The sequence below is a fragment of the Epinephelus moara genome, chromosome 6, assembly GCF_006386435.1.
Source record: "Epinephelus moara isolate mb chromosome 6, YSFRI_EMoa_1.0, whole genome shotgun sequence".
Lineage (NCBI taxonomy): Eukaryota > Metazoa > Chordata > Actinopteri > Perciformes > Serranidae > Epinephelus > Epinephelus moara.
Genome location: NC_065511.1, coordinates 29,092,569 through 29,113,767, shown reverse-complemented (window position 1 = coordinate 29,113,767; position 21,199 = coordinate 29,092,569). Strand labels below are relative to the sequence as shown.

General features: G+C 44.8%; 1 protein-coding gene across 1 annotated transcript in view; it reads left to right on the top strand.

Moving 5' to 3' along the window:
* erfl3 (Ets2 repressor factor like 3) overlaps positions 1 to 20,609 on the top strand; it is a 54,227-nt gene extending 33,618 nt beyond the window's left edge. The window contains exons 2-5 of the mRNA XM_050047360.1: positions 6,924 to 7,158; positions 17,981 to 18,096; positions 18,268 to 19,421; positions 19,723 to 20,609. Coding sequence (XP_049903317.1) covers positions 6,924 to 7,158; positions 17,981 to 18,096; positions 18,268 to 19,421; positions 19,723 to 20,400 — 2,183 coding nt within the window. The 3' untranslated portion in view covers positions 20,401 to 20,609. The remainder of the gene's footprint in view (positions 1 to 6,923; positions 7,159 to 17,980; positions 18,097 to 18,267; positions 19,422 to 19,722) is intronic.
* The last annotated feature ends 590 nt before the right edge of the window (positions 20,610 to 21,199 follow it).

The following is a 21,199-nucleotide window of genomic DNA, read 5'->3' as shown; positions in this document are numbered from 1 at the left end:
CCAAAAGCTATTCCGTCAGAAGTACCATGTGGACTTCACTTGTAAACAAACCCTGTTTCTCGCCAAATGCATTGTCTGTATACATTTCCTTCCTCATAAAACATTTGCAAAGCTTGCATTGTTTACATCCCTGTTTGCTTGCTAGCAGTCTTCTTCTTCTTCTTCTGTCTTTATTGGCGTACTGTTACTGTTTATATTATTGGTGTATTACAGCTACCAACTGTTGTTGAATAGCATTAAACTGGCACCAGGGACGTGTATTTTGTTGCCTGCATTGCTCCATAGCGCTACGGGTACCTTAAACTGTCATGTATGTGAAGGAAAAGAGGCAAATCATCATATTTAAGAAGCTGGAGCCGAAGATAGTTTGGCCCTTTTTGCTTGTTTTATGTTTTTCTCTTGTAGTGTCGTCAGAAGGGCATTTGAGAGAATGCAAGACAGGCATGACACATCAAATGAATTATGAACTACAAGAAATAGGACATTAAGTCATGAGTAACTGTGCCAGAATGCAGCAGGCGAACACAGACACTCTTAGAGCAACTTTATCTGTTGAAGTTTGTTTAAGAAGTTGCCCTTTAACCAGCCTTAACGCAGCGGCTGGTCTCTTCATCTCCCCAGGTCTTTTGTCATCTTCTCTTTCACGTTCACTCTTTTCTCACTCATTTGCTTTCATCTCCTCTGCCCCTCCCCTTTCTGCTCTCGCGGTGTGAGAGAGAGTGGAGGTCATTGTTGGACGGGTGAGCGGCGCACATAGCTGGAATAGCAGCAGTGTTAGAAGTCTGCTAGGGGCCTGCCACCAAGATCACACAGAGGAAAAGAGGCATCCGCACTCCTAGAGAGGAGGAGGGAGGAGGATGAGGAGGGGAGTGGGAAGGAGGAGGGGATGAAGGGAAGGAGGAGGAGGAGGTGGGGGGGGGTAAGCAATCTGATCTGGATGACAACAGACTACCAGACGAGCTATGATCTCATCGCTCCCTTAAACCCCCGCCCCCCTCCTTTTCCTTCCTTCCCTCCATCCACCCCCTCTCTCCTCTCCCACTCATGCCATTGTCTCTCTTTCTCTCTCTTCCCACTTTTGTTTCCCCGATCTCCCTCCCCCGTCCCTTTTTCCTCCTACTTTCTTTTCTCTGTTCTCCACTTGTCCTACTGCTCACCCCATCTCGTCTTGCCTTCTTCTCTTTCACTGTGACCCCCCTCGCTTCATCCTCCTCCTCTTCCTCCCCTTTGCATCACTTTCTACCACCTGCCCCTCACTTGTCCCACACACACACACACACACACACACACACACACACACCTCTTGACGCACTTGCACTCTCTAGTGTCCCAGGCCAGAGATTAGGCGCACCCCTATCGTCAACCCGCCACACCAGCCTCTACATTATTGATGCTGAGTCTGTCTATGTATATGTGTGTGTGAGAGTGTGAGACTTGCGCATGCATGCTGTAATGGCTATCTGGTGTCTCCCCTGGGAGGGAGGGAGGGGGAGGGGGGTTGAGGAAGGAGAGGAGCCAAAGAGAGGGAGAGTCGAGGTCACAGAGGTTAAGTGTGGTGGATGGGGTTAGGTCATACTCTGCGGGCTCGTCCCTGCCTGCTACTCCTCTCTCTATCTTCTACATCGTAACTTCACACAAATTGAGCACTCACACACACACACACACACACACACACACACACACACAGATTCCAAAAATTCCCTGTTGAAATTCTCCTATTGGGTGTACAAGGCTGATGAAACAGATCAGAGTGTGTGTGTGATAGCTGATCCAGTGTGAGTCAGGACAGCTTGGGCTGGGTTGGACTCTGGGTGGATAGAAGGACAAAGGCACCTGTTCTTGCTCTCAGCATTCCTCTAAACCTAATCCCTACCATCTCTAACACACACACACACACACACACACACGCACGCAATGCAACGTGGTCACTTTTATATACTGCTTATAACAATGAATCATGTGTCACTTCAGGTAGAGAATGCCCTCTTGACTTTATTCATACACAGCCTGGCTGCCAGTCCTCCAAATATTTACATGGGATCCATTTCACTCAAGGACCTGAAATATGATGTGTGTGTGTATATTGACCGCTGTGGTCCATGCCAAAGTCAAAAAGCTCATTACAGATGCATCTTGACAGACGTAAACACACTCATGAAATCACTGACTCACATTCACACAAAGTCAAACTCTTAAAAGCTGTGATGTTGTTGATTTCATTTTAATATTCATCTGATGTCTGCTTGATGAGCTTTGTTTGCTCATTTTTAGCAACTCGTGCTTTACATGACAGTTTAACACCCAGTAAAAGCTCCCACTATGAACAGCCGCTGCTTCATTGGAGCAGTTTCCAGCTTGACAGCAGCACCACAGGGTCAGCGGTCATCCATTCATCTCAGCCAGACTGGGGATTTGACCAGTCACATCTCGACTTGCCTTGACACAGCCACCATCAGTTTGCTATGTCTGGAAAGAATGTGATGTCCTCTGCAGTGGGAGTGTGTGTGTGGGTGATTGTGTGTTATTGTTGGAGGCTCGGCCTGGGCCAGTATGTTTACGATTGCCCCCGGCATGTTCCTCTGTGATTGTAGCTCGCTAAGGGTTTGATCGTGCAACAAGTGTTTGAAAGTGAAAGAGGAGAAGGAGGGTGGGAAAAAGAAAGTTAAATGACAGTGAGTGAGTGTTGGTTCATTTGCATGCTAACTGCTACCTACTTATGCAGGTCTGGAAAGTCTGAGAAATTACAGCCACAGACGGCACAGTTGATGCAGTTTTTTTTACACCCATGGTCATTTCACACTTTGCACATTGTGATGTTTGTTATAAAGAACAATAATCTGTAGCTAAGCTGCTTGCACAACCTGTTCGTTGCCTCATTGGCCACCTACTATCTACAGAATATTTAACACAGATAAATTCCTGTCTGGAATGTGGAGATGGAAAATGTGTAGGCACATTGTTTGACTGATATTCAGAAATCCTTATTTTGAGTCTCAGAATGACTCCTGAGTAGGTGGGACAACTGAGTGATTCATTGACCATGCCTTTGAAATGATATCACTGTGGTTGGAGGTTGGTGAGTTATCGCTATTAGCCTACATAAATTTCCTTTCTGCCTATTTTTAGTGAAAAACTGGAAACCAAAATGTGCCTGCCTCTGCTGTTATATAGCATAAAAAGCAAAAACCGTAAAGTAGTTAACTCATGTTGGTGAAAGGCTCCGGTATTATGTACAGATTCATAAATATCTGGCAGATGTGCTATCAACATAATTTAGTGTTATGCAACAGTGACTAAATGGTCAGAACAGGCTAGTGCAGCAGAGATTATCAGGGCTATCTATCTCTGCCGCAGGCTGTCATCCAGCAAATCCATTGACAAGCTTGCACGTCCATAATCTGTTGATTTGGGCCTGTTTGTTTTCCAGTCTCCAGCTCAGCCTGTCTCATTTCCTCCGTTGCCATTTGAATGCGGTGCACTTAAACGTATTGCAAACACTGGCTTCATTCAAGCCTCATAGGTCTTACTGTGTCCTCCCAAAGCAGGAAGTAATAATGAAATAAACCTTGAGAGTAGAAAAATACAAACTCATGTCCCATTTAAAGCAACAACCATTTCATAAATCTAGTTTGATAAGTTATAGCTTTGAATTAATTTTGACAGTGACAGAGGGGTGTTTAAGTTGCTTTATTAAGGCTCATTTATACTCTGTATATGTACGAAACTGATCTGTTTATTTCAAACATTACCGTCACTGCCCTTTATGTTGAAAGATACATCCACTAGATGGCACTAGAGGGCAGAGTCAATAGCATTAACTGTAAAAAATAATTGATGTAGCTTCCGTAATGTCACCCATTAGTTTGTGGACTCCTGTTTTGAAGCCTCAAGTTCGAATTTCAGCTGTCGCCATCTTGGTTTTGGCCAGAAGTTACCATATTTGGCCGAGAGGCTGGCACTGTAGGAGCGAGGGGTGGATCTGACTGAGACCCTGAGGACACTAATGGCAGACATCCTGTCACACAGCAGCCCGCCCTTAATTATGCGTAACTTGAAGCCTTAATAAAATGTAAACAGGTGTGTTTATAAAAAAAATTAACGACCCGTACAGCTGTCATGAAGGGGAAATTAGTTATTGAGACCAAAACTGTCTTTTGTACACAGCTGTAAACATGTTTAATTCTGCTGTAACGAACTGCAGTTTTTGGTACTTTGTTTTTGGCTTCATTTTTCAGCCCTAGAGGTTGCTGCTTTGTCTAAAATTTCTGACAACAACCAACATAGTGGCAGTGAAGGAGGTTGTGATACCTTTAACCGAGGCAGCTTTGTAGACAAAGATGGTCTGTGAGGCCATTAAATACGAAACAACATGTGGACAGAGAATTCTTTTCACTATCATACTGATTCACCCCATTCTGCCATTTTTAAAGTGTCTTTGTTGTGTGCTATGCTTTTGCCTTGCTTGAAATTTGCTACAATGCCTCCACGATCTCAGTGGCACTGCTCTGTTTCGTCCTTGTCTGTAAGCTTTCAAAAACTGTGCACAAATACAAACCGACTGAAGGCAGAGTACAGACAGAAAGCTCAGTCCATGTCCATATACATATCTAACATTGAGCATATATCAGATAATCCTCTATATGTAACTCGTGGAAAAAATAGGTAAAGAGCACTTATCTTCCATTATATTGCATTTAATTACATCATACGCTTAATTTAAGTTTTCTGCTTCTTCAGTGTAATGTGATGCTGAACATTATTCGCACCAAACATTATAAAACAACATCAGCATGTATAAAATTCCTGCATGACACTGTAGCAGGGTGGATACTATTTCTTTGGTAACTCCACGTCCTCATTTGTGCAATATTCAGTACCATAAGGATGATTGTTGATAAAATAAAGTCCAGGCCAGGCTATATCTGGCTGAATATTATACTGTAATCGTCTATTTTGCTCGGTCGTGTCAAATTTTCTTGACCACCCAGGCGACAGAATGTTAGTGGGAGACTTGCACAAACATTTTCAAACACGAGCACTGGCACATAAACTCTTTCTAACTTGTACATTTGGGCACACACATGCTCATGCAAACAGTCATATACCCACGCCCACAGTCTCGTTCTGTCTCTTACTCTGCGTTTCCTTCGAGCGACGGGTGGAGAGAGATGGAGGGATAGACAGGAGAGATGACTGGCCATGTTGTTTTCCTCCGGTCATAGGAAAGAATGACTGCATGAGAGGAAAGAGGTGGAGGAGAGGTGGAAAGGTTTTTTTAATGTGCCTGGCTGTTCCATAAAGCCCACTAACACTACAACTTTCAGTATTGTAGTTTCAGTATGTGTGTGTGTTTCCTGTGAAGAGCCACTGTGGTAATGACAGTAGAGCAATGTGGTTTATACAAAAGCATCACTTTACCCCCACATTAGCTGTCTACATTTTTATTTGCATCTCCACTTGCATTTCTAGGTCATGTTTGTAGAGACCTCTGGCCACAGTGGAACACCTGAACAACACAAGGGCCTAATCTCCGTCTTGGCCCTGGTTTCATTCTGCAGAAAACAAAACTGTATCACAGCCAACATCTGGTAAAAACCATAAATACAGGTCAATAACAACAGCTGTCCCATAATATCGACTGTATTGACATTTTAAATGCACAAATGCAGAAAAGGTTAGACACAAAGTTGTCTCTTAACTTTGCTGCCACACAGCCCCCTCCTGTAACAAGAGTATAGACATAAATTACCTTTAATATTAATTATTATCTTCCTCATTGTGGGGCCCATAGAGCAAGCGCACTAGAGACTTCTGCCAGCCAAGCGGCGAACCTCTGGTTTGGCCCTCTGCTGTCTTGAACAAGGATAATATTATTTTACTGTGCAGCTGTTCCAGAGTGTAGAGATGTTATCAAACCAAATAGATCACTCCTGATAGTTGTTGTGATGCTCAAAAAATATATCCATTCATTTATAAATGTCTCTTTCACAATTTAAGTCTATGGGGAAAAGTGTTTTTGGGTGTCAAATTGGCTTCAAAGCCCAGAGCTGCACCTGGAGGCCTGGTTACACCTCCATTCAGTGTCCTCTCGCTCTCTGTGGTCATCTATAGCGTTTTAAGACAGCCAGATTCAATAGTATAGTTTCATTTACATAGTTTTCTCTTTCTGTTGTCAGACAACTGAATGAGTATCAAACAGTTATTCAATCACTGCCCATGATTACTACCTGTTAACCAACAGTCACATCCAAGCAGCCTGCTGCAGCGATAAAAATCTGTCTTTTATACCAGCTTCATAAAATAATTTTGGGAAAGTTCTGTTTACCCCGCACATGCTGAAATACCAGGCGGCGTTTTAAAATTAACACAAAAACACAGTTTTTGTCTGGATGGAGGGCTGAATCAGAAAGGAAAAAAAAGGTCTTTACAGATTCAGCCATCTTAATGTGGACGTACTTTTAGACCGTCTTGTAAGATGAAGACTATTAGAGTTACGGGGGCATCCTGGGATGTAGCAGGTCAAGGCATGTTTTAGTGTTTCTCAGATTGTTTTGAGGTCTTTACTTTTCCCTGCCCTTCCTCTTCCTCTTCCATGGTGTCAAACTGTCCAATGAAAGAGAAAGTGCTTGAGAATAACCCACAAACCTGTTTCAAAGATTGACTGAAAGGAAAAATCCTGTGAAGACTTGACAGTAGTGAACACAGCTACATGTGAGATATGAATGAGGACACTCCACTCTGTGCTTGACTGTGCTGCTCTGTTGTATGTGAGCTATACTTTGCTCGACACCTGTTTGGTATTAGAAGGTTTTTTTTTTCAGTGAAATTTATAATATGTGCTCGTCGTAACATCATTCAGTGTTATTCGTTGAGCTCCGGTGACGCACGCTTATCGTTCCCCTCTCTTTATCTCTCTGTTGCAGGGATCGCCTTCCCAGAATGGGCTTACAAGCCTGAGTCTAGCCCCGGGTCTAGACAGATCCAGCTGTGGCACTTCATCCTGGAGCTGCTCAGGAAAGAAGAGTACCATGACGTCATCGCCTGGCAGGGGGACTACGGCGAGTTCGTCATCAAGGACCCGGATGAGGTGGCCCGGCTGTGGGGGGCCAGGAAGTGTAAACCCCAAATGAACTACGACAAGCTGAGCAGGGCTCTCAGGTATGATGACAGAGAAATACGCTGAATGTGTTTTTGATTCTTTGTGTATCTGTATGTGGGAGTGCATTTTCATTCATCGCTATTTGCTCCTGTTCCTGACCTTTAACTTCTCCTCTGTGGGGATCAGCAAATACACCAGGCGATCTCATGATTATGATAAGGATCTGTAGACTTGACAGGGCAGCATATTCACATTAACATTTACCATATGCTAATATTTAAAGAGCCTACATGCTCGGGTTGAATGACTAATTTACAGAGGCCTTGCAATCAAATGACACAAAAACGCTTTTGTCGATTTAGAATGGCCAAGGCGATACTGTAAATCCACACTGCACTTTGAATGGAGGGATGAAATTAAGTAAGAGAGAAAAAATTAACTTTTATAGATGAAATATATTAATTCGAAATCATTGACTGGTTATTGAGGGCCAGACTAAGAGGGATTCATGAATCAACAACAGGTTGGTTCTCCTCTGAAACCCAGTCCGATGAGTGAACCTGCAGTAATCTGTCAGACCTGGTATTTCAACACAGTTAACATGAAGCCACAATCTTTTGAGTGGTGGACAATTGTAGAGTTGAAGTGCGTTTGTACAGGGTCAGTGGACAAAAGCAGGGGCTTTGGTGAACTGACCGGCTACTAGCTCTCGAGGCATGCCATGTCATCTTTTTTGAGGGGAATGAGCCTGAGATCGCACTGTCCCTGGGTTTCAACTCATGGACAGAGGATGAAATTGCTCCTTTTCCAGATAATTCAAGAAGAACAGGCAGTGCCTTTCCCAGGCTCCTCTCAGCAGGGGAGGAGAACTGCTGACCTCGACTAGGGAGACTGTCAAGGTTGTGGAAGGAACCCTTTAAGGAACCCCTAAGCCTGGCTGTGGAGAAGGCAGACTTTGAAGACTTGCATACCTCTTTTTCTAATAATTCTGGGCATTTTATGCCTTTTATTAGATGATGAACAGGAAGAGATGAGAGGAAATGAGAGGAGAGAGAGACAGGGAATTACAAGTCCTCAGCTGGACATGATTTAGGGATGTCCAACCTATTAGTCTGCGCACCAACAACAAGGCCACCAGATTGCCCTAACTCTCTCTAGCGGAGGTCACCGAAGTAGTGAAAAGGCTCTGTAGTGGCATGACGGAAGAGGTGAATGGGATTTGTTTGGACTGATATAGCGGGAGCAATTTTATTGGACTCTTGTGGTGAAGAGGAAGCTGAGTCTGAAGACTATTTTTCAGTCTATAATGTTCCAACCCTCACCTATGGTCATGAACTCCTGAAGTGCGGCATTTTAAAATGCTTTATCATGAGGCCAAGTATGTACACTGCATTTTCCTTCTTGGTGGCAACATGGTTTCCATGTGCAAAAGGGATGTGAATATATGTTGTAGATAAACTAGCACTGGTGCATATATTTAGCAAATAATGTTTTGACTCTTAATCACACACAGAGACTCCTGAGGCTACATTTATTATAAAGAAACAAATTGAGAATATGGTCTGTGCCCCTGGCATTTGATTCCAGTTATAGCAACGACCTGCTGGAAGCTTTTCATTCAGACACATAGACCCCAATAGCTTTAACTCTCTGGCTCTGTTTCACCCAGACATTGCATTAGTCATGCCTGCCAAGGCACTAATAGCACTTAACCAAGTCTATAATACGTGTAAATGTCGTAAGACTGACCCTGGCCACATGCCTTCATGCGCTATTGACCTGGAGAAGTTTAGCGACTAAAGTGGAGTTACAACACTGACCCATTTGGCCGGTCACACCTTTACACCTTTTGGTTATATCAATGGACACCTGCTCAGCCAAACCCATTAGCGTGTCACAACACTGGTTTGAAACTGTTTTGGACGTGACCCCAAGCTTCAAGTTCAGGTATTAATATCACATGAGAATGTGACATTTTAACACCATTAGTCAAGTATTTTGAAATCAGGTACAGTACAACTCTGATTAAAACCTCAGTCACTCACTTTATTGTGAGGAATAATATTTGTGCATATTTTAAACTGTGCATCCAATGGTTAGTTGAGTCTTTCTCTGGCTAGATCTGCTCTGTTGACCTTCAAATTGGATTTGTTAAGCATGAGGTAAATCAGATTGGACTGACATGTCAATAAAGCAAATTGTTTCAAGACCAACAAAACAGTTGGTGTTTTCCAAGGTAGAAACGGTTCCATAAAACGGATCAAATCTAGATACACAACAGATGCTTCTGATTTCATTTGTGTTTTTGGCTCTCACAGTGAGACATTAGGTCACAGTGTTGCTTGATTGTACATCTAATCAATCTCGTGATCTATGCTATAACATAGTGACCTCTCAGCACATTAGAGTCCAGTATTACAGACATCACATATCTCTGGAGGACTGTTGATAGCTGTTGCTGTAAAAAGAGCATCTCATTCACTGTGTTGTGTGTCCCCGGATTGTTGTTAATGTTTACTGCCGAACGAGGCCAAGATTAGGATAATCACTTTAAAGAAAGCCAACGTAGACCATTAAAGGCGGGAAATGCATTGAATTGCTTAATTTAGGGTGGGGGTTTATGTGCGGTCATTTACACTGGTGAGATTAAGATAATGTCTCATACAGATGAGATCCTATGGGGACAGAGGGAATTAACATGGACTACTGATATGTGCATGTGATACACACACACTCAGACTCGGAGTCGGATTCCTGAATTAGAGAGAAAAAAGATACGGATGCGGATACTTGTGGTCAAGCTGTGTATTTATAGCATGTCCATCCTCTAGAGCTGTAACAGATTTGGAGCTTAGGCTAAAGGAAGTGTGTATATATAGCGGGTCTTAGTGCCATCTGATGGACCGGCCTTAGAGGCTGATTATCAGAAAGTTTTCTACACAGGAGTATCCCCTTCTGGCGCTCTTGTGTCCTCATCCACCCTCCTACGGCCAGGCCATCTCCCTCTGTGCCTCTAAATTGAGCAGAGTCACTTTAGGCTTAGAGTGGGAAGAACAGTCAACAAAACAACCCACACATGCACACACACCTACGTCCGTGTAGTCACCTGATTTGACACCAGATATGTCCTTCACCGCAGGAGACACTGGAAATGAAGCCTTGCAAGACGCACATCAATAGTAATGTGGCAAGAGGATTAATGACACTAAAGATTAATGAAGTTATAACGGAGGCACACAAACACATGTGCATGGTAACAGTCCCCATATGGAGCAAACTGCTGGAGAGCAGGCCACCTCGTGCCCTTCATATGGAGAAAACCTGGAGTCTGCTAATAAAGTAGACGAGAGTCGGCATGTGGCAATTAGCATACACACACATGCTCGCATACTTGAAAAGGCATGCCTGTTTTGAAGTGTTCTTTTCATCACTTAGCCTTTGTAATTATTATTTTTTACTTCAGTGATCTTATTCTTTCCTGTCTGCCATGCACATGGTGGAAATTCCCTTAATCAGCACTGCTGCATTGTGTGTGTGTGTATGCGGACATGTGCGTATGTGTTGGCTTTCCGTCGAGGGGACACAGCCTCAGTCCATGCGTCATCTTGGTCTCCCGCTCCCACGGCCGCTGTGAAATTCCCACTCCTGTTGAGAGGATTACACTCCCACTGTGTGTGTGTGTGTGTGTGTGTGTTTATGTGCAAGGGTGTGCATGCATGTGGGCATGCTTTATGTTGAAAGAGGTTAGACTTTCATATTATCGTCCTGTTTATTAATTTGGTAATGTATGAGTTTGTTTTTCTGAATCAAATGCATAAAAAAACAAAGCAATAGAATATTAAGGCTGGTTACGGAGTGTGTCAGGGCTCTAAAGTCAGGGCTTTTTGATTTTTTTGGTGCGAGTAATAAATGAAAGCAAGGACACCATCTTTAACCACCAGCTGCATTTTCATCTTGAGGGATCATTTGGAAGGATGAGGAAGTCAACCTGTCCACTAATAAAAAGACCAAGCCACCACCCCTCCTCCTGATTCCCTGCGCCACCACCTCTCTCTCATATAAAGACCTGTATGCACAAAGGAGAGTAGGGGAAATGAAGCCTGGTGCCAATCAGTCATTGCAGAGTGCTGGCTTAATGAGTGTAATCATGCTAAGAGGTCCCAGCTCCTTGAGACCTCCAGGCCCCCCTGTCCTCCAGTAAGCAGCCAGCACTGGCTCCAACACAGTGGTCAGAGGTCAGGGGGACTGCCGTGCACAGCTGGCAAAGATTAACAACACAGCACATGTGCACATTCACATACACAAATGCACCATTGTACACAGACTCCTGCCAATGCATGCTTGGCTGCGCACATGTTTGTAGTGTTTGCTTCACGTCCAACATTCATTTAACTGTGATTGGCCACCACAGCTGGAAAATTGCCACCACTGAAAAACACTTAAATAGAATGAAGGTTCCACAAGATTTCTGGGTACGGTGATCCTGTAAATTCACAACATTTTACCGTTTATTGCATGAAAAACTACATGAGAACATGCCTCTAAGAGCCTGTTTGTAAGGGAAATGATGGCATGGTATGATGGTGTAATGCTACTGTTCCTGTCATCCAAGGAAACCCTAAAATACAGCAGCCATTTTTAACCTGCTATACTAAAACTGGCTCTGATGTGCATTTAGACGTAACCCCAGTGACCACATCTACAAAACATCCTGCAGGAAATACTGCTGCATATGCACACAGTGTTACTCATGTAGCTGGCTGGGCCTGTTTATAGGTCAGAAGGCCTCTCTCTGCATCAGCGCATTGTGTGGAAACACCCAGGGCCAGAGGGAAAGTGCAGAGGGAGCACCCAGGGACAGTACCACTGTATGACTTTGTGTTCAACCTATGCTTGTTGCATTGTCTTTCCATTGTCTCTATCTGCAGCATGTATGTGTTCAGCGTACATGAGCGTCGTGTGTATGTCATTGTCCCTGACTGAATGAGGCCTTTATTTTCTATGAGGGCGGAATACACACACACACCAGAGTGTGCTCGAGTACATATTCACACCCACAGAGCATGTGATCGTCCTAATCAGACCCTGACCAGATTCCCCCCTCTTAACACATAAACACACACTATATATAAATATAATATAATATAAATATGCCCACATCCCTGCACAAACACACTTCCTCTTTGAGACACTAAACACTCATCAAACCTGGCTCTGACACAAAGCACCCTCACGTGTGCAACTTGTGCACACACACCTGAGCGTGAGCAGCTGGTGTGTGTGTTTGCATGTGTGTGGAGAAGGATCTGGCTGGGATGTGTGTGTAACGGCCAACGCTGACGAAAGAGGCAGAAAATAAACACGGGGCTCATGGGGAGTATTGTAATCCCAACTTCCTGTCACAGTCAGTGCCTATTTACAGCCCAACAATGGGCAAGGCACAGCCTGTCCACGCACACACAAGCAGGTTGGTTCACTTCGTTTTCAGTGTTGACATTTGTGTGTGTGTGTGTGTGTGTGTAAAGGGAGAGTAATACTGATATAGATTAGTAAGCTAATACAGATTGTATCATACGGTAATACAAAAAGTTGGCCATAGCGGACAGGTCTTTTGTCCTTCAGTAATACCTCACTGCCTGAACTGAATATACAGATGGTACACATTTAGGCCCAATTCTTTTTTCCGTTTTTACCACAAGCACTTACTTAAATATATCTGCGTCCATTGCTTCGTCAAGTTCTTTATTTCTTATCTTAGGCCGTGAGTCCAATGGGGAAATTAATATGAGTGGACAGCGAATATATTGTCATCATATCTGACAGAGCAGATGGACAGAGCTATTAGCAACTTATTTAAATGAATTTGTAATAAACTTTAAATAATAAACTCCCTTAAGTAACAACTTTTTCCAGTTTCATACAATACTGTGGCTGTTCAGTAGTTTCAGAAGTTTGGCTTGTTTATTAAATAAGCAAATGGAAAGGTTTGGTTAAAGCTGTTTATATTATTCAACGTAAGAAATAGGCTACTCGGTTGTCATCAGCATCAGGTTAGCCATTTTGGAAGGACAAAGGTAAGAGTGCCATCCACTGGCGGTTACTGTAATCATCATAAGAACTGCTGAACTAACACAAAACACGACTCAGTGAATAAGATTCAAAACACCAAATGTAGTATATATAGTATATAGTCAGACACAAAGGTAAGCTAACATTATGTATTTAATTTTGTAAAATATTGGTACATTAATTACGCACGATTTACCAAGGCTTTGTTAGCATTCACTCAGCGTAACGTTAGCTTGCTTATCTTTGTCCGGATGATTGCGTCGTTGGAATTTGGCTTGTAGATCTGAGTGTCCTTTACCCACCTGTCTGTAAATTCGGCATAGGCCTCTAAAGATTTCAAGTTTTTGAAGTGCTGACAGGTGCTAACGCCAAACACTAGATCGACATCAGGGACTGTACCGTTAAAGGATGGCAAGCTGTCAAGATCTGTAAGGATCGATGTCATTGATTGAAGTATTTTACTCCTTTGTCTCTATCAAGAGCTTGTCTTTATGGGCCTTTGTCTTTTTTGCATACTTTACTTATTTCTGATGATGAATGATTGACAGATGATAAGACCAGCAGCTACTATAGCTATGGACACTTGTCCTTCCAAGATTTAGGTGCTGCCCAACAATGCTCCGTAATTCCCATTTCCTGTTATATATTTACTCAGGTGAAGTAGTGACACCAGTATAAAAATAGGATCTAAAATAAAACAATGGTAAATGATAACACTGCGGTGTTTACATGATGTCTAGCCTGGTTAAAGTGCTGTTTTGATATGTCTATGTTCATTCATTGCTGTTGACTTCCTGCACTCCGGTGTGTGCGTCTCTCTCTGCTTTGATCATAATGTTTTGGACCACAGCAGGTCTGTGTAATCGCAGCCTTAATCCCTGGCCTAGAATCACACACAGTAACAACTGAGCTGATAGAAAACCTCCTCTCTGTTTCCCTGAAGGCTTTGCCGAAATCCATACATACATTGATTGTACAATCTACTCTTTTGGTTAAACAGGGAGCGGGATAAAGCCGTATCTTCTGGATGATACGTTCTGGGGGTGTGTGGGGGCACACATGCGGCCATGTGTTTGAGTATGCCTGAATGAGATGGCAGTTATACAGTCAGGATATGGGAGAGGTGTGTGTGTGTATATGTGTGTGTAAGGCGAGTGCGGTGGGCAGCTAAACACAGGCACTCAAAGAATCTCTTTCTTCTCTTTTGAAGTGAGTTCAAATGCTCTTCAAAGACTGTCTGCCTGTATGACGGCGCAGGAGGAGGGGGCATGGAGAAAGAGCGGGTGACCATGTGCTCTAAACACAGCCTCAGTTGCCGCGGCTAGGATTACGCAAAGTTGTTGTCTGCTTCCAACTATGCGTCTCTGCGTTCTTTGTATTAGCTGCATGTGTGTGTGTAGCCAAGCGCACACAAGATTTTAGTTGGCTGTACTCCCTACTATCCAACTGCTATGAGCCAGGGTCAGACAGATGTGTCAGCACAGTGATAGTATCGGCCTTTGGGACGGTTCCATATTTATGCCAATTACACACTCAGGTCCACCTTTCTAAAATAAAAGCATTCTAATACAGCAGTTTTTGTTGTAAGGAGGGGTTGATTTGACTTCATCGTAACTTTGGAAGCTGTAGTCTGTGGTGCTGATGAAAAGCGTTATAAACAACATGGAAAAAAGGGAGAGGTCAAAAGTTGAAAATGTTTAACTTTATGCAAAAGAGGGAGAAATTCTCTCAGAAGCTCTGCAGTGATTGACAACAAAGTGATGCAGTGGAGAGTCAGGAAGTTTAGCCTCTATCTGCTGTGTATGAATGTCTGTGGAAGAGAAGATCTTTATTTTATTCTCTTTGATCCCTCTTTTGCGCGTCCCCTGCCTCCAATATTACAGATAGGAACAAAAACAACTTGCCACTTCACACAAAATTAAAGGGACATTTCACACCAAAGTCAAAAGGTACTTATTCTTCCTCTTCCCTGAAGTACTGTTTATCAATCTAGATTGTTTTGGTGTGAGTTGCAGAGTGTTGGAGATATCAACCATAGAAATGTCTGCCTTCTCTCCAATATAATGGAATTAGATGGCACTTAGCTTGTGGTGCTCAAAGTGCCAAAAACACATTTGAAAAACTCAACAGCAATGTCTCTCTCCAGAAATCATGACCGGGCTACATAAAATAATCCAGACCTTGTTGTGAGCAGTTTTATGTTGGAACTATTTTATTTCTGCTGAACTATAGCCGTCAATTATATCACTGTGCAGGCTAAGCTGTAACGTTAGCTAGCTCAGTGGTGCTAGACGAGCTAGCAGAGTCACGCTTCCCTCTGCGTGGTGATAAGTTTGGCGAGTGTAGTTTGATAGAGAGAAAATTGTTACTACAACAAACGGCTCAAAACAAGGTCTGTGGATTATCTTGAGTAACCAGGTCATGATTTCTGGAAAGAGACATTGCTGTTGAGTTTTTCAAATGCATTTTTTGCCACTTTGAGCACCACAAGCCGAGTGCCATCTAGTTTCATCATAATAGACGGTTGATATCTCCCACACTCAGCAACTCACATCTAAACAATCTAGATTAATAAACAGCACTACAGGTAGGAGGAAAAATGTCTTTTTGATTTTAGGGTGAACTGTCCCTTTAAGAAAATTAAACCACAGGTTGCTTATTTACACAGTGTTTGCTAACTAGCATGCTACTTACTAGCAGCGAGTGAGAACGATGCATGACTTTTTTTTTTTTTTTGCTTCTTTTGGGTCCTCACCATTAGACTGCCATATTAAGTTTACATATTGCACTTGTAATTGGCTCATATCGAATTTTAGTATGTGTGGTGTGCCAGAAGTTGATAAAAGTGCAGTCATTACATGTTTTTTCAATTACGGGGTACAGTGATGCTCTGTGATACATAAGATAAATATTTTTTAGATACTTTGGATTATGTCTTCTACCCTTGCAATCTGTATTTAAATGAGACCCATATGTGGGCCCTAGCACAGCCTGTTGACTTTTCTATCATCAGCTAATTTGATCACAATCCTGTTGTGGTTTTAATTCTGCTTGACTTCCTGCCTGTCTCTGTCCGTCCCCTTGCTCCCGACAGCCTCTCTCCCCTCCTTCCCGGCCCTTGTGAGTGTCTCCCTCAGAGCAGAAATTACATGCTGCTTTGTGCCTGGCGTAAACAATGTTTTCAACAGTGCAGGCCTGTCCTGTCTCTCTCTGTCTTTCCTTCGCTCTCTCTCTTTCTCTCTCCCATCGCCTCAGGGGACGAGTGGAGAGCGCATGGAGAGAGTTGGGATAAAGAGGGGGAGGTGAATTGATGAGAGAAAGAGAGAGAGGTATCAGTAGGATAAAGGGAGAGGAGGAGGAGGGTTGAAGAGAACAAGTGAAAAAGAGCAACAGTCTGTTCCCAGAGCAAAATGGCCCAACCAGTCTGTGTAATAAGCATAATAAGAGGGGGTGAAGGGCGACACCTCCCCACCACCAAACAGACAGACACGCACACACTGCCGTCTGGATAACTACTATTCAGTATAATGATAGTCAATGGGCTCTGATTAACTCTGCATTACCTGCATACCCTGAAGCCCCTGTCTTTGTCAGCACACTTCACTTAACTTGTGCCAACAGACACATGGCTGGAGGAAGGGAAAGCAGAGCCGAGTGCTATAAAAGCAGGTAGGTAGGTATGCAGACATGATGAGCAAATGCGCAGTCTGGATAAATCTTGTGTTCGATAGCCAGGGGTAGTGTTGGAAAGGATAGGTGGTAGTTTTTGGTGAGCAGCATGCCACACAAGCTTGTTATCTCCCTCACGGACAAACACACCATCTTTGTTCCTTTTCTTGCTCTTTATCTCTTCCTCTTTCCTTCGCTCCGTCTCCCTCAGTGTGTGAGGGTTGGCAGCCAGGGATCTAGAGGTTACATAAAGTGGATGTGGATCTGGGGAAGAAAGCAGAGAGATGTTACATAAAGAGCTGTAGCTGGACAAAGGTTAATAAAAATGGAGCCTTGTACTGTAGGCAGGAGCCATGGGAGAGAGAAAGCTTGAAAAAAAAAACACAGAGAATGGCCATTACATAAACAGATAAAGATGGGGTGAATTATTGGTGGCTTTGCTTTGCTGTTACATAAAGAGATGGGTCCATCTAGCAGAATGAATGACAGAAAATGTTGTGTGTATGTCAAAACCTGAATTTAAAAGAAGCAAAAAGACTTTTTTTTCTAATTCCTGACCTCCTTTTAGACTGATATAAATTAGTGAAGGTACCACTCACACCTGTCAGACAAACACAGCTCCTCACACACCCTTGTGGCCTTACAACCTATTACAATCCACATTTGGCATCGTGCATTGACCTCTGGTCTCTAAATTATTTGTTTACCCCTCCACACATTACTGCTGCTCCACAAGTCCATCCACCCACCGCTTCTCATCTATCTGTTTTCTCCCCTCTCTTCGTCCTCTTCCTCCGGCCCCCCTCCCTTTACTGGGTCTGCTTTGTGCTAATGTCATACAACACTCTGTAATATCTATCATTAGAAGGGAGGGGGGGCAACATGAAAGACTTCATGCTTATTAAAGTGTGTGCTTGAGTGTGCAGGCGCATCTGTCATAGTCTCATTGACTTCAGGAAGAAAATGATATTTGCAAATGAGGTGTGAATTTAAATTAAATGTTTAGGTGTTGTCAATAGGCCAGGGATTAGTATCTGTATTTCTTGGTGGTTAAGAAATGCAGTCAATTATTTAACCCTGATGTGTGTCTTTATTTGTACGTGTGAGCACAGTCTTAATATTTTGCTTTGTTTTCTTTTTCAGATACTACTACAACAAGAGGATCCTCCATAAGACCAAAGGCAAGAGGTTCACCTATAAATTCAACTTCAATAAACTTGTTTTGGTCAACTACCCCTTCATCGACATGGGCTCCACTGGTAAGCCTGGATAGTCTAGTGCTGTGTGTGCATGTCTGTGCATGTTCAGATATCTTCTAATCCCACAATAGGATAGCATGATTACATAGGATTACACAGGAAAACATAATTTATTATTTCTCAGTATTTCCACCCTCTTCTTTTTTTTTCTCCCTCCCTTGACGTCTCTAGGAAGCAGTGTGCCTCAGAGCGCGCCTCCTGTCCCCACCGGTGCAGGGACTCACTTTCGCTTTCCTCCTTCAACGCCCTCCGAAGTCCTCTCCCCAAACGAGGACCTGCGCAGCCCCGGTGGCATGTTCAGCTCTGTGGCCCGACGGATGGCGCGAGGCTCCGTCAGCGATTGCAGCGATGGCACCTCGGTCAATTCTGAGATTGAGGAGGGCAACACGGGAGCTGGGGAGGAGAGGGGAGAAAGGGGTGTGAGTGGAGGAGGAGGACCCGGTGGTGGCGGAGGAGGAGGTTACCGGAGTATCATCCATCCCCGTCTGTCTCATGAAACCCTGTTCCGCATGTATGGAGGGCCAGGTAACCCTGCTGGGCACCCAGGCTCCCGTGGTCACACAGGGCACCGGATCCACCCCGAGTCTCTGTCACCCTTCCCTGTGTCCCCTTTGCCAGGGCCGGGAGGAGCTGGCCTCCTGGCTCCTCCTTTGTCCCCAGCGCTCTCCATGACCCCGACATCTCACCTCCCCTACACCCCCTCACCCACCCTGTCACCCATGTTAGGCTCCCACTTCTCCTTCAACCCAGAGGACATGAAGCGCTACCTACAGGCCCACACCCAGTCAGTGTACAACTACGGCCTCAGCCCCAGAGCTTTCCTCCAGTACCCCAACATCGTCATCCCTCAGCCCCACCGGCCCGCCGCAGACAAGGCCGGTCTGACCGGAGAGAGGGGAGCAGCCGAGAGAGCAGAAAGAGCAGCGACGGCAGGGGGAGGAGAGAGGGGAGGAGAACGGCACCACCATCCACCTCTGGGTCACTCCGCCCACCACCACCCGCATCCGCCTCATTCTGCCCACCCTCACACCCATTCTCATCCCATGCATCACCCACTCCACCTGGGTGAGGAGCCTCCACACATGTCTCCCTTCAAGTTCAAGCTGCAGCCACCACCACTGGGAAGGAAGCAGAGGGAGAGTCAAAGCCAGAGTAAACCCAGGCAGAGCTCCCTGTCCTCAGGATCTGGGTCCATGTCGTCTACCTCTGGCCTGGGCTCCTCGCTGTCGTTCGGTAGTGACCTGAGCTCAGCCAGCGGCTCAGGCCTCCTCTCTGCCTCATCCTCAACGCAGTCCCTAAACAGCGCAGGACTTCCCAAGATAAAGGTGAGATACATGGACCCAAATATCCCCCATTATGGTCTATGCAGGGAAATGTGTGACATCTTAAATGTATATTTAATATACAATAATAACACTGGCAGACATTGTCTTAGAGCAAACTTGTTTTTATTAAAGCTACATTTTTAATAATTTATATGATTAAAATAGGCTTCAGTGGTGTTTTCTGTTTCTTAAAACAATGCTGGACTAAAATGTCATAATTCATTGTCAGTGAGTTCCTCCATTTCCTGTTTTTGCTGCTGTGTTCATCATTGTCTCTGTTCCCATTTTTACATCTGCTCAGGTGGAGCCTATCTCTGATATCGAGTCAGAGGAAGAGGTGGAGGTCACTGACATAAGTGATGAGGACCCAGATGAGAGAGATGAGGAGTTTGATCTCTTCTCCTCACGCCACTCCAGAGCCCCTGACAACCAACATCACCACCACCTTGCTAACGGCACAGCTGCGCCCCAGCATCAACCCCATCCTGACGAGGACCTGGACGAGGATGTCTTCAAAGCCCCTGCTCCGCCTCCACCTGGCCTGATGCCCTTCTTCACCTCGCAGCACACACACTCCAATGTGCATCGTATGCTGCCCACCCTCAAGAGTGAACCCACTGAACCAGGGGAAGGTAACACCCCTCCACCTCAGACGGGCTCAGTGGGAGCTCCCCAGACAAAGTGCATCCCCCTCAAGCTGCGCTTCAAGAGGCGCTGGAGCGAAGACCAGCGCATGGAGGCCTCGCAGGAGGAGTCGGACGATAAGAAAGTACGACCAGAGGAAGAGATGGAAAGAGAGAGGCAAAGTAATGGACGGATGGAGATGGAGGAGGACGGGACAGGCAGCGGAGAAGGGGACAGTCCTCCTCCGTTGGCGTACGAGGGCTCTTTAGCCACGCCATTGGCCTCACAGCGGAGGGTGAGCGCTGAGCTGCATCGTGCCACTGCCCAGCTGTCTCTGGAGAACAAAGACTGCTGATGAGAGACACAGCCCAAACACTACTGCTCTGGAAGCACTGGAGGTGGCACAGGAGTATGTAAATGTCCCCTCTGTAATCCCTTTCCCACACTGACAAACTAGATTCCTGAAACCTCCAGTGAACTGAGCGCTCAGTCCAACATACACGCATAGAAAACCAACACCTCAAAGACTCGTGTTCTGTCAGGACCCCCCCCCCCCCCCCCCCCCCCCCCNTCTGGGACACATCCTTTGGGAGGTGGGACTCACTCAGACTCAGCCATCCCAGGCACAGTGAGTGTAACAGGGCTGGAATCTGAGGGAGGCTCCCTCATGATGCTTGGCTCCAAGATCCCCTCCCACCTGGCCAGTGAAGCTCCAGATGCCCTGCCCCAGTAGCACAGCTCCCGCCTTCAGGCCCCATCAGTAGGATCAGCAGCCTGTCAGCACTTTGCTCAGGGGACACACACTCCCTTAAAACCCAGCAACACACCTAGGATGAGGATGTGCACGATCTCCCCTATGCTACTTTTCCTATGAGCTGACGGGACTTTGATAAGTGCCTGTATCTAAAAACCCACAGCCCTGGAGTGACATGGAAGAGAGCAAAGAAAGGAGAGGACTGAAGTAATCAATCTTTGACTCATGAAACCCTTGTTACGTTTGACAGATACTGAAAAATCATGGGGGGAAAAAAGGAAACTGTGTCTCCAAAACTGAAGAGTGGGGCTGTTGGGTGTTGTCTGACTGACTCTTAAACCTGGCCCACTCCACTCAGGGAAGCCTATTGCTGTATGTTTATCGGATTCATACACACAAG